Raw genomic sequence first — 13879 nt, forward strand, 5'->3', positions numbered from 1 at the left:
ATCATGGAGAAAGCAAGAGAATTCCAGAAAAACGTCTATTTCTGCTTCATTGACTACGCTAAAGCCTTTGATTGTGTGGATCACAACAAACTGTGGCAAATTCTTAAAGTGATGGGAGTACCAGACCACCTTACCTGTCTCCTGAGAAACCTGTACGAGGGTCAAGAAGCAACAGTAAGAACCAGACATGGAACAACCGATTGGTTCAAAATTGGGAAAGGAGTACGACAAGGCTGCATATTGTCACCCTGCTTATTTAACTTATATGCAGAGTACATCATGAGAAATGCTGGGTTGGATGAATCAGAGGTCGGAATTAAGATTGCTGGGAGAATTATCAACAACCTCCGATATGCAGACGATACCACCCTAATGGCAGAAAGCGAAGAGGATCTCAAGAGCCTCTTGTTGAGGGTGAAAGAGGAGAGTGCAAAAGCTGGTTTGAAACTCAACATTAAAAAAACGAAGATCATGGCATCTGGCCCCATCACTTCCTGGCATATAGAAGGGGAAGAAATGGAAGCAGTGACAGATTTTACTTTCTTGGGCTCCAAGATCACCGCAGACGGTGACTGTAGCCATGAAATTAAAAGACGCTTGCTCCTTGGGAGGAAAGCTATGGCCAACCTAGACAGCATAGTAAGAAGCAGAGACATCACCTTGCCGACAAAGGTCCGTCTAATCAAAGCTATGGTTTTCCCAGTAGTAATGTATGGCTGTGAGAGCTGGACTATAAGGAAGGCTGAGCGCCGAAGAATTGATGCTTTCGAACTGTGGTGCTGGAGAAGACTCTTACGAGTCCCCTGGACTGCAAGGAGGTCAAATCAGTCCATCCTAAAGGAAATCAACCCTGAGTGCTCCTTGGAAGGACAGATCCTGAAGCTGAAGCTCCAATATTTTGGCCACCTAATGCGAAGAGAAAACTCCCTGGAAAAGACCCTGATGCTGGGAAAGACTGAAGGCAAAAGGAGAAGGGGACGGCAGAGGATGAGATGGCTAGATAGCATCATGGATGCAGTGAATATGAACTTGAGCACGCTCCGGGAGAGAGCGCAGGACAGGAAGGCCTGGCGTGCTATGGTCCATGGGGTCACGAAGAGTCGGACACGACTGAACGACTGAACAACAACAACAACAACAACAGGGTATTTTAAAAAAAAATTTTTATGGTAAAATTTTATTGTTTTAAATTGTTTTATGGTGGGTTGTACATCGCCCAGAGTGGCTGGGTGACCAGTCAGATGGGCGATTAATAAATTTAATAAATAAAATAAATAAATAAAATAGGAGTAGCTGTAACTGAGAAAGGGATAGCGAAGAGCTGGATGACAATTTTCATTAAGAGTACAGATAAAGACAACTATCTCACTTCCTGAAAATGTTAACCTTTGGAATAGTCCCCATAGGGTGGAATTAGATCAATCTTTGGGTTCATTGTTCACTGGTGTGCCATTCCAAATTCTATCAGAGGTTATGTTATGGCAATGTTGTCTCCCTTTTCCACAAGACTCACCAGACAGTTCTATTCTCAATGCTTTCTTATGTAAATTTTTGTACAGCTGGTTGTGTATTCTTTAGGATAAACCATTCTTCCATAAGTCTGTAAGGTGAACAAAAGCAAGATAATGGCCAATGCTAAGCAATTTATGAGGCACACTTGTCTCTTGACAAAAATGGTACTTCACGGGAGCAATCCTATGGCCACTAGGCAGCGGTTAGATGGCCATAGGATATGCTGTTATCCAGGAACCGACCTTGGAGCCCGTGCTCTGAGGTCGGTTCCCGGAGAACTGACTTCCCCCTACTTCTGCGCTGCCTCAGAGGCAGTGCGGAACAGCTGCATCCTGTGCGCTCGCAAGACACATGTGTCATACAGAAGCCTCCTTCCCAGCTCCGTGCTCCTGCGGCTAGACAGCCGCAATCTGCTGTCTAGCAGAAAAAGCAGGGCAGGAGGAGTGCGGAGGGAATTATCTGTGCTTCTCCTGCCTTACTTTGGATAGGCAGTCGCCTCCAAGTTCGGAGGCGGCTGCCTATCTAGATAGGATTGCGCCCCTCATCTGCTCCCTTTCACGTTCAAAAGGGATGTTTCCCTAAATGCTATGCAACTCTTGTCACTAAAATCTGTGTACAGCAGATAACTGTGTTCAGCATGTTCAGGTGAGCAGGCTAAACTTTCATTGGGAAGGGTCCATAGCTCAGTCCAGGGCTGGAGAACCCCTTTCAACCTGAGGGCTGAATTCCATTTCAGAGAATTTCTTGGAGTCCATGTTCTAGTGGTGGGCAGGGTCAAAGCCAAATTACCAAAAATACCAGTATATTTTAGCTTAAAGCTCTTATTGCCAATAGCTAAACCCAAGGAGAGGTATTTCAGTGTTTTAGAATGGGGAAAAACTATACAAGAGCTGGCAAACAACCAAACAATCTGTGTTTTATGGACATGTGGTAGGGCAGATTTGGCCCCTGGGCCAGAAGGGTTTTGTTTTTCTTTATTATCCTTGGTTCAGTGGTAGAGTACATGTAGAATCCTGTTATCTTATGTTAAATGATAGGCCACAGGGCTAGAAAATAGCCATTTCTTGCCTGCTTTCTGAGATAGGAAGTACTAGGATATCCTGAACTACCAAAAATAAGTCTAAGGAAACTCAATTCAGGGAGCAAAATGGAGCAGGCAAGCTCCAGGAGAATGAAACCATAAAAGGCCCCCCAAATAAGCTGGGTTCTTATTCTGTAGAATAGATCAAGTTGTTGATCTGTTCCTAATTTGAAGTTGTTTTTAACGAGAGGCTGCAAGTTCCTTGCCTGAGAATAAATTTCATGGAACATAGTGCGGCATTGAGTAAGCATCACTCTATGCACTTATAGAATCCATAGGATAGGGCTGCTGTCAAATTCTTGTTTGGTGCATGTGCTTGTTTATTTGTACAGTTTTATTTTGTCCCATTTTATTTATGTAAGATATATGTGTGGGTGTGTGATGTTTTTATATATGTGATATCTTATATATCAAGTATTTTAATGACACCGGCCAGAGAACTTCTGTTATGGGGTGGTCTAAAAGTGAAATAAGGGCACAATCCTTTGCATGTATGGACAGAGGTAAGTCCTGCAATTCCCAGCATCCCCCAGTCATGCTGACTGGGGGATGCTGGGAGTTGTAGGGCTTACTTCTGTCTACATATGCATAGAATTGCGCCCTAAATAAATGTGTTACGTCTTGCATTTCCCAAAGGCTTCTTCCACCTCCCCTTTTTTTGAAAGTGGAAACCTGGTTTACACATTTATAGTGGTGGGGAGCAACAGCCTGAGCTCCTTCTCCAAACCGGTGCGGGAAGGGGACGATCTCTCTACCTGCGTTCTCCACCCATCCATCCATCCACACGTTACTTCTGCAGCCCCGTGTCAGCAGAGACGGCAAACGTCCCCAAACCAGCCACCTTCCTTCTCACCAAGGAGAGTCTCTCTTGACTTCCTCGCCGCCTGAGCGTCTACCTCTCTCGTGCGCCTCTCCAATAGGATCGCTTACTCATGTCCACGCCCCGCCCCTCCGGATCACCATAGGTCGGCTCTTTCTTCGCCGCGCCCCCTCTTCTCACCCGACTCCAATAGAGCAGTTCCCGGGTCGCCGCGCCCCCTTCTCCTCAGACCTGTGGAACTGGAGGGCGGGAATTGGAACAGGGGCCGGTCGCCCCTGGGCTTCTATTGGCTGGATTAAGGGGCGGGGCGGGGCGGGGCGGGTGGCAAGGGGCGCGGCGCGGCGCGCGCCCGCTAGTGCTGGCTGAAGGTGACGGCGGCGCTTGCCAGGCCTCTGCGCGTCGTGGCCGCTGAGGGGATTGTCAGGGTTGCTGCTGCTGCTGCTGCTGCGGGCGGCTCGAGGGCGAAGATGCTGGGCGGACGGCGGGTGCCGAGGACGCTTCGGGTGAGGAGACGGCCGGGGGGGGGGGGGATCGTTTCTCTTCGACGCCACCCGAAGAGGCGAGCGCGGTTATGGCGGCTTCGGCGCTCCCGCTTGCGCCGGGCCGCCGCCTCCTGGGCTGGGCTCGATGGTCGTCTGGGCCCCTTCCGACCCTGCTGTTCTGTGATTCTCTGGCCCTCTTCCTCAGGGAATTCAAGGGGGTGGGGGTGACTCCCCCCGAGAGGCGGCCGCGAACAGCGGGCCGATCCCCGCCCCCTTTCGTCCTCCCCGCTCTAAGTCTGCGCCTTCCAGGCCTGGCCCCGCGGCATCCCGTGGCCTGGCCCCGCCCACACGCGCCGCGCCGCGGGGTGGCGGAAGAGACCTGGGCGGGGCCGCTTCTCAGAGGGCAAGAGGGAGCCCCGGGTTTGCGTGCTCTGCTGCCTCAGAGCAACGTATTAGCAGTTGCTGGGGGACATGGGCGGGAGGGTGCTGTTGCACTCACGTCGTGCTTGTGGGTTCCCCGTGGGCAGCTGGTTGGCCGCTGAGTGAACCGAATGCTGGACTAGATGGGCGCTTGGTCTGATCCAGCAGGGCTCGTTTTCTGTTCTTATCCCTACAAAAGCTGTACTCTAACCTTCATGTTGATGTGGAGTGTGTGTGTGTGTGTTTTGCTTGCTGTTCTTTTCTCTTTTTTTTTAACTTCAAGGGTATCTTCCTTTGCTTCAGTGAGTGGCCCTTCCCATGCTGAATTGATATAATCCAGGATTCTCCCCCCTCTCTATTCTACCACCTCATTTTGCTGCACCTGGAGCAGAGATTTAAGTGGTGCTCTCCTCCTGTTCTTGGGCAGCCTGTCAGATTATTTGTTGAGGTCACTGTGAGGGCAGACACCACAGATTATGTGTGCTTCAAACTATGACTTTTTAAAAATATGCGTGTTACCTGTTTGCTTTTTAAAATCATGGGTTTTGTTGCGTTGCTGTTAATAGTGCCTCTTGCATTCTACTACATGTGAAGACCAGGCTTAATTCTTGTCCCCTGCTTGGTTCAACTCGTTTAGGAGTTCTTGCTTCAATAGGAGCTTTCCGGTGCAGGGACAGGGCAAGATATTTTGTTTCCTGAGATAGAAAAGCCAAGTAGCACCCGATCTTTTCCCTTTTTGCTAAAGAATATAAGGAGGTGTGATCCACCAAGAAATTATCTTGTGTAAAGTGTACTAATAGGGGCCTTTATAGGAGAATGTCCTGGTGGATTGTGCCTCTTTGGATAAGATCTGCCCTCCATTCTGCCAAGCTGAATTGGTTCCCAAAATCTGCTGCTGAGTTGGTTGCCCCATGGTGCCTCTGCATCTAAGATAATTGATAAAGTATCTCTTGTATCAAGAAGTAATTGCCTCTTCTAAAACAGTGTGTGTGTAAGGAAGCAGCTAAAACGGATAACTAACTACAAAACGCTGGTGTGCTCTGGAGTATCCTCATCTTTGTGCGCCACCATTCTCTGTAGCAAAAGGTATCCAAATAGAGAGATTAAAAACTGCTCAGTTTCTGACAGAGCTAATGTTTGTTTGCCTAAACTACAAAGTGGGACAAAGGTCTTAGGATCAAATGGTTAAATAAACAGCACTGATGCATATAATGAAAAATGTGAAATACAGCAATATTGTTTTACTGACAAGTATTTTACAATTTTTGTAAAGTCATATGGCCTGACAATTCTTGACAAAGTTTATTATTTATTTTATTATTAAATTTATTAATTGCCCATCTGGCTGGTCACCCAGCCACTCTGGGCGATGTACAACATACAATAAAACAGTTTAAAACAAAATTCTACAATAAAAACATTTTCTAAAATACCCTAACCCACCCCAAATGCCTGCCTGAACAACCATGTTTTTAATGCACCACAGAAGCTCATTAAAGAGGGGGCATGACGGAGTTCCCTAGGGAGGGAGTTCCACAGAGTGGGGGCCACCACAGAAAAGGCCCTCTCCCTCGTCCCCACCAGTCTAGCTGTCCTGGCTGATGGGACAGAGAGAAGGCCATCCGAGGCTGATCTTGTTAAGCAGCCTGTCTGGTGTTGCTGGAGGCGCTCCTTAAGATAGGCTGGGCCGGAACCATATAGGGTTTTAAAGGTCAAAACCAACACCTTGAATTTGGCCCAGAAAACAACTGGTAACCAGTGCAACTCCTTCAGCACTGGAGTGATGTGATCTTGCCGGCGGCTGCCTTTAATCAGGCGAGCCGCCGCGTTCTATACCAGCTGCAGTTTCCGAACCGTCTTCAAGGGTAACCCCACGTAGAGCGCATTACAGTAGTCTAAACGAGAGGAGACCAGGGCATGTACTACCGATGGGAGCAGATGGTCGGGAAGGAAGGGGCGCAGCCGCCGTATCAGATGGAGTTGATAAAGCGCTGTCCGGCTCACAGCTGACACCTGAGCCTCCATGGATAGCTGGGAGTCCAAAATGACCCCCAGGCTGCGGACCTGGTCTTTCAAGGGTAGCCGTACCCCATTCAACACCAGGTCAATATCTCCTAGCCTCCTCTTGTCTCCCAACAAAAGTACCTCTGTCTTGTCAGGGTTCAGCTTCAGCTTATTCCTCCCCATCCAGCTAAGTTATGACAGATGTTACCCTTTTATGCCTGTTCATCTCTGGATGCATTTCATAGCTAAAATGGCAAGAAGAAATTTTTGAGGCTTCCTAGTATTACAGAAATGTTGTTACTAGTTTCTTTAAAATATGTAACATGGAAAAACACAGTAATCCTTCATACTTTTTAGTCAATGAACAGGACATGTTTGGTATAGAGGTAACATTGTAACATACTGAAAATAATTTCTCTTTTTAGGCGCTAATGTATGCAAGCCGAGGCTATTCGTCTCAGCGTAGTTTAAATGTAAGTATGAGGCCAAGTGGGACTTAAAGGATTTGCTATGATAATACTACAGTTTTTATTGCTCTTATCAGATAATGTTCTTTACAGCTATAAGTGAATGTGCTGAGATATATGAAGTGATTAAGGGCCAAACAAGACATGTTTTTGCTGGTATTATTGTTGGCTTTTATTGTTATTTTATTGTGATCATGTTTTTATTGTTTTTAATATTTTAACTGTTTTTATGTATTTTATTGCTGTAAGATGCCTTGAGAGAGCTTCTGACCTGAAGGGCAGCCAAGAAAATTTTAAAATAAATAAATATGATACCAAATGCATAATTTGCTCTTCTGTCTGTTGTTTGTTTAATTGCTAATAAGTTATGTGGAAGAATTTTGTTCAGGACTGTGATGTGCAGATTTTTTTTTAAAAAAAAAACTTTCCTCCCCTACTGCACTCCCAACAAATTACCCTCTTCCTGCAGCTCTGTGTGGAGAGTGATTTTTTTTTTTTATCAAGACCATTGCAAAGGTGAAAGGTTTAAAATCTCACTTCGGTGAGCCATGGTCCATCAAATCTGTTTCTTTTCTGTTGTCCTCTCCCTCAGCCTATTATTAGCAATTAAAAATAAAAGATGTGTCAATAAGTGGCACATTTAGTGACATGTCTAGTTTAGCTGCAAGAATGATAGGTGGCTCTCTGTCTGCATGCATACAAATATGATAAGGTCTACTGAGTTGTTAGCCTACCACTTGCAACTGATAGTTTGCTTCCCAGGAAAGTTCATGACAAAATAAAGCAATAATCTTTATAATGCCACAAGATTTTTTGTTGTCTTACTGCTGCAGGGAAACTTGTATTCTTTTTGGATTTATCTAAGCAGAATGCTTGTAATTTGGCCTTCATTTGTTGTTGTTGTTGTTCAGTCGTTCAGTCGTGTCCGACTCTTCGTGACCCCATGGACCATAGCACGCCAGGCCCTCCTGTCCTGCGCTCTCTCCCGGAGCGTGCTCAAGTTCATATTCATTGCATCCGTGATGCTATCTAGCCATCTCATCCTCTGCCGTCCCCTTCTCCTTTTGCCTTCAGTCTTTCCCAGCATCAGGGTCTTTTCCAGGGAGTTTTCTCTTCGCATTAGGTGGCCAAAATATTGGAGCTTCAGCTTCAGTATCTGGCCTTCCAATGAGCACTCAGGGTTGATTTCCTTTAGGATGGACTGATTTGACCTCCTTGCAGTCCAGGGGACTCGTAAGAGTCTTCTCCAGCACCACAGTTCGAAAGCATCAATTCTTCGGCGCTCAGCCTTCCTTATAGTCCAGCTCTCACAGCCATACATTACTACTGGGAAAACCATAGCTTTGATTAGACGGACCTTTGTCGGCAAGGTGATGTCTCTGCTTCTTACTATGCTGTCTAGGTTTGCCATAGCTTTCCTCCCAAGGAGCAAGCGTCTTTTAATTTCATGGCTACAGTCACCGTCTGCGGTGATCTTGGAGCCCAAGAAAGTAAAATCTGTCACTGCTTCCATTTCTTCCCCTTCTATATGCCAGGAAGTGATGGGGCCAGATGACATAGGTTGTCAAAAAAGCTGTAGCGTAGTTCTGTCTCTAAATATTTTCAAGCCACTGGATAGTATGATTAAAATTATCAACTTTATGACCAAAAGAGCAAGTAGGAAAGTATCCCATCTGTGTGTCTGGTTTCCTTTAATTATCAGCAATTGTACATTAATCTTGCTTAGATAGAATAGCATATTATCTTTGAATAAAGATACTTGTACCAGATCTGGAGTCAACATAGTGCATTAGTAATCAAATGTTCCTAGCATATAAAGCATACAGTGACTTTGATAACTGGTGAGTCTCAGGTCTCTCAAAAAAATGAAACTTAAATTTGAGAATTTACTCTTTTCTTGGTAAATACTGTAATTGTTGCAATGATTTTGTTTTGTTAGGAAGTAGTCATTGTAAGTGCCGTCCGGACACCCATTGGATCTTTCCAAGGATCCCTTTTCTCACAACCAGCCACTAAGCTTGGTTCCATTGCAATTAAAGGAGCAATAGAAAGAGCAGGTAAGTGAATCTGGCATGCTTCATGGATGATTTCCTGCAAATATGCCCCAGTATTTCATCTTGCCCATTCACCTTGAATATGGTGACTAAGGACACAATCCTATGCATGTTTAGACAGAAAAAAGTCCTACAACTCCCAGCATGCCCTACCCAGTAATGCTGGCTGGGGAATGCTGGGAGTTGTAGGACATTTTTTCTGTCTAAACACCCACAGGATTGCACCCTAAGGGACCAAAAGCATAATAACCTAGTCTGCACAGCAGTGTGTTTTGAGCTAGCAGGAAAAAATACCTGCTTTCCTCCACTTCTTATGGTTTGGTTTAGTGTAGAGTTATTAAACTAAGACAGCTGCCATTTAGATGAGCTTTTAAATAACTGTGCTTTTCTCATCTGTTCCATGCACGAAGAAAAGCTAAATGGAAATTCTAGCTTCTGCTTTATTTTTTTCTTTCCAGATTATTGTTCATTCTCTCTGTATTTCTCATTGTGGGATATATTATGTTATGAGCATATTATCATTTTATGATTAGAAATGACTTCTTTGATTGCCATTAGGTATCCCTACACAAGAAGTGAAAGAAGTATACATGGGTAATGTTATCCAGGCTGGGCAAGGACAAGCTCCTGCAAGACAAGCAACCCTTGGTGCAGGTACTAAAGCTGTGTTTTATTGGTCATGACTATTTAGGGTACAGGTAGGGTTTACCTTGGTAAATAAGGCCATAAGTAAATGGAAGTGAATATGCCTTTCTGCAGTATGTAGGTAGACTTGAGTAAGATTCACTGCTAAATGCTAAAAAAAAGAAAGAGGGCAGTATAACTGAAGAATAAAATTCACATAATACTCAACAGCCTGACAGCAAATTAGTCAGAATTTGAATTTTAACCTGAATAAGCCTTCTGTTTTCTTCCAACTCCCATAAACAAAACTGGAATGATTTCTCCATTACTTACTTCCTGTACTATCCTGCCTAGTAGGGTATCTGTATATCAGGGATAGGCAATACATGGGCTGTATGCATTCACCATGGCCTTTTTTGTGGATCTCCAATACTGCGTTGCAGAAATTCAGAGATCTGGTGGTGGCCACAGGAAAAATAGGCCCTGGAAAACAAAAAGTGTTTTGCTGCCGAAGTTTGGCATCAGGGTGGCAGAAAAAGTGGCTATTTTTAAAAAGCAAAATAGCTCCTTTCTTTTAAAAGGGGCTATTTTCCTGTTGCCACATCACCAAATTTCAGCAGCAAATTCGCTAGTGTGGGGACAGGAGTGCAGCCCCCCAACTCCTGGAAGTTGCCCACCCCTGCTGTATATGAGATAGACTGTTTAGCAGAGTGGGAGATATGTTGCCAGAATGACTTGCTGCCAGGGGTTCGCTTGTAGTGGAACCAAAAGGGATGAATCCGTAAGATACAACATTTGTCTGTGGAAGGAGAGGACTACCTGAGACTTCAGGAAAGGTCTTTTATTATGGAGCTGACACTGGCCTGGAACAGCAGGAAAAAATGGTATTGGGAGATACATTGGGATTCTGTGGCATGAGTTCCTTTTTAATTGCTTCGTATGCACTGTATTTGGTACGTGCCTGGTACATATGGTACATTTTTCATATGTATCATATTTGCAGTTGGCTGACAATTCCTCTCATTGTTGCCTTAGTAGTTTATCTTTATCTTAATTTGGCTCAGGTTTACCCGTTTCTACTCCTTGCACAACTGTCAACAAAGTTTGTGCTTCTGGAATGAAATCTATTATGATGGCAGCTCAGAGTCTGATGTGTGGGAGTCAGGTAGGAGAATCTGTATGTTCAAAAGATCTATGAATATGTGGAAATATGTGAAATATATAAGGCCAATATCAAGTCTTTTGTGTAACAATGAGCATTGTTCACTGGAATCCTTGTGCATTCCTCTTTGAAGTGATGTTTTTGCAGAGCTATACTTTTAGATGAGATATCTGCAGGAGATGTTCTTTGTACTATATTCGCTAACGCTGCTTTGATTTTTGTATTAGCGCTGCATCAAAATCTGGCTTGTTTACATTATTTCTAATATATATGTACGCTTTGAATTTTAATGTGAAGTGTATTGTAACTTTTCCCCTGAATCAAAGCATCATAAGGTCTTCAGTGTTTTATTTTCATCCTCCTTATAAAATGCAAAAATGACCCAAGTAGCTGTAAAATCTGTCTGAACAGGATGTGATGGTGGCTGGTGGAATGGAGAGCATGTCTAATGTACCCTATACAATGAGCAGAGGAGCAACACCTTATGGAGGAGTAAAGCTTGAAGACTTGATTGTAAAAGATGGCTTGACAGATGTTTACAACAAAATCCATATGGTAAGTATTGATCTTAATGGCTTACAATTATATTGCTTTTTATTTTAAGGTTGTACCTAAGTCTGGATCACAGAAGTTAACAAGACTATTTTTGAATAAATGGAAGATACCATATTTAATTGATCGTTTTTTTCAACTCTGCTGAATTTTAGCATAGTGGCTTAGGTAGAATTACCTCTAACAAAGAATTGGGGGAGGGGCGGTGTTACAGAAAATGGCAGTCCTAGAGAGAGTTTCTCCTCCACACCCACTCCTCCCTGGTAAATTTAGTCAATTTATCCCATGTCCTGGTGTTATTATGGTGTTTTCCACTCCTGATCATTGATAAGAAACGGGGCAGGGAAACACATATTGAAAGTGTTGGGGCAGACGATTACTGCCAGGTACGGGAGAAACTTGGCATGCAGATGTTTGCGGTAGTAACCCTTTTTTTTGGTAAAAGTTCTGTTGGCCAAAAGGCTGTTTGCATACTTTTCCTGATCTCAAATTAGCATATAATTAGTTGTGTGCTTTGTCCTCCAATCCTCTCATTTTCAAAAAAGGTTACACCCAATCTAGGAGGTGTCTTAACTCCCCTTGATGCTGGATATTGAATCTATGGGTATGCAAAACATTTAGAAGTCTCCACTTAGTCCAGCCTTCACCAATTTGGTGCCCTCCGAATGTTTTGGACTTCAGCTCACATCAGTCCCAGGCAGCATGGCCAGTGATCAGGAATGCTGAGAATTGCAGTCCAAAACATCTGGAGGGCACCAGGTTGGGGAAGACTGCTCTAGTCCAGAAAAGATCAGTTATCTGCGACTGACAAAGGAAGAAAACTAAAAATGCAGTGTGTGCGATTCTTCAGTCGTAGGGCTTTGTCCATAGCTTTCCGTAGTGGTAACTGAGCTATCTCACTTGTATGAGCAAAACATACAGATTGACTGCTTTGGCCAGCTGGAAGCTGCTCCTGATGGGGGATGCTATGGACAAAGCTCTGACTGCACATACAGACCTAGGACTGTGGCCAGAGTTGCCAACTGTCTGAAATCCACCTGCAACACCAACAACTTTGAGCCACAGAGAAATTTTTAGGCCTTCCATCCAAGCCTTTTATTAGTATTTGGTTATAAACATCCTATGAGTGTGTTTATGGTATAAATTAACCACATGTAAAAGCTTGCTTACTCAATTTAGTTGCTGAAAATCAGCCTTCAGATGGGAACAGCACTCTAGGCCTGCGCTGCTAACTGTTGAGAAATTAAGTCTGCAATCCTAGACATATATACTTAGGAATAAGTCCCATTGAACTCAGTGGATGTACTTGCAAATTGACACAGAATTGTAACAGTGCAGTTTTATACATGTCTACTCAGAAGTAAGCCTCACTGAATTCAGTGGGACTTACTCCAAAGTAAGCATGTATAGGATGGCAGTCTAAATAAAATAAATTACGCACATGGCACATAAAGAACTATGGTCCATGCTACTCTGAAATGTGGTACTTTGGCAATAATATAGCTGTTCTATAAAAATTTTTTTCAAAGGGCTCTGCTTTTCTTTGCTTCTCTCTCTCCCCTGCCGCCGCGCCCCCCCCCCCCCCCCCCAGGGTAATTGTGCAGAAAATACTGCTAAGAAGTTTTCCATATCACGGGAAGATCAAGATTCATTTGCTATAAAATCTTATACCAAAAGTAAAGAAGGTTGGGACTCTGGAGTTTTTGCAAAGGAAATTGTACCTGTTACTATTTCTCAGAAAGGTAGTATGATTTTAATATATAGTACCTCTTGCATATTATGTTTTATGACAAATTACACTAATGACTGAAAAGTTAAAATATGTTCTTTGAATTTTGACAAATGTAAATTGTGACTATGAATTAAGACTGGTCATATACTTATTTTTGCTGGAATCATAGAATAGTAGGATTGGAAGGGATCTATCCTTTAGCAGCATTAGCCACACTGAATTCAAACTAATTGGAGACAATAGTGGTGGACAAAATTGATAGAACTATCAAGCTAAACATTAGCACAGCTCTGCAAATTTATTTGGACTGTTAACAAAGGTCTTCCACAGGGTTACATCTCATCCAGCTAGGAGCATGCCTGCCTTGGTAGTGTTTGAGACCAGCTTGCCAGTTAAAGAAATCTTCAAAGCAGCTACATGGTCCTTCAGTGCATGCATTTACGAGACATCACTGCATAGAAAAGTGGCCTTTGGCTGAAGCCCTGCAAGATTGTGGTTTTGAAAACCACTGTTTCCCACCATGTGGGGACTGCTCATGTGCATCTTAGAAGTTAGACTGCTGTATTGTTACTAGGGTGAGAAAAGGTAACTTGGAGTGCAATCCTATGCATGTTCAGACAGAGAAAAGGCCTACAACTCCCAGCATTCCACAGCCAGTCTTGCTGGCTGGGGAATGCTGGGAGTTGTAGGCCTTTTCTATGTCTAATCATGCATAGGATTGCACCCTTAAAAACTTACTGCAAATTCCTGTTCTTCCTAGTAATAACAGAGTAGTCTGGACCATCCTCTTGTTGGTTGTGGCACCTAGGGATCCCTCGGGATGTCCCATTATCCTAAATAAGTTCTTCAGTTTGGATCTGTTCTATTGAATGTTCTTGGAACATGTTGCTACTTGGGTTTTTTTCCCAAGTTGGCTAATTGTTATAGTGTGTTTTCTGCACTGCTCTGGCTTGATCAAGGAAAACAGAA

The 13879-nt window shown here is 43.8% G+C and overlaps 1 protein-coding gene across 13 annotated transcripts in view; it reads left to right on the forward strand.

Annotated features, from left to right (window-relative positions):
• The first annotated feature begins 3767 nt into the window (after positions 1 to 3767).
• The window catches only part of ACAT1 (acetyl-CoA acetyltransferase 1), a 39496-nt gene continuing 29384 nt past the window's right edge, over positions 3768 to 13879 (forward strand). For all 13 annotated transcript variants that reach the window (XR_014788982.1, XR_014788978.1, XR_014788986.1 and 10 more), the window contains exons 1-7: positions 3768 to 3916; positions 6745 to 6792; positions 8726 to 8843; positions 9399 to 9494; positions 10529 to 10629; positions 11038 to 11181; positions 12770 to 12920. Coding sequence is in view for 4 of the 13 variants with exons in the window: in XM_084842739.1 (XP_084698865.1) it covers positions 3881 to 3916; positions 6745 to 6792; positions 8726 to 8843; positions 9399 to 9494; positions 10529 to 10629; positions 11038 to 11181; positions 12770 to 12920 (694 nt within the window). In the remaining 9 variants the exon portion in view is untranslated. The remainder of the gene's footprint in view (positions 3917 to 6744; positions 6793 to 8725; positions 8844 to 9398; positions 9495 to 10528; positions 10630 to 11037; positions 11182 to 12769; positions 12921 to 13879) is intronic.

The sequence above is a fragment of the Heloderma suspectum genome, chromosome 3 (genome assembly GCF_057233095.1).
Source record: "Heloderma suspectum isolate Gila_16-S chromosome 3, 16-S_ref, whole genome shotgun sequence".
In the NCBI taxonomy this organism is placed as follows: Eukaryota; Metazoa; Chordata; class Lepidosauria; order Squamata; family Helodermatidae; genus Heloderma; species Heloderma suspectum.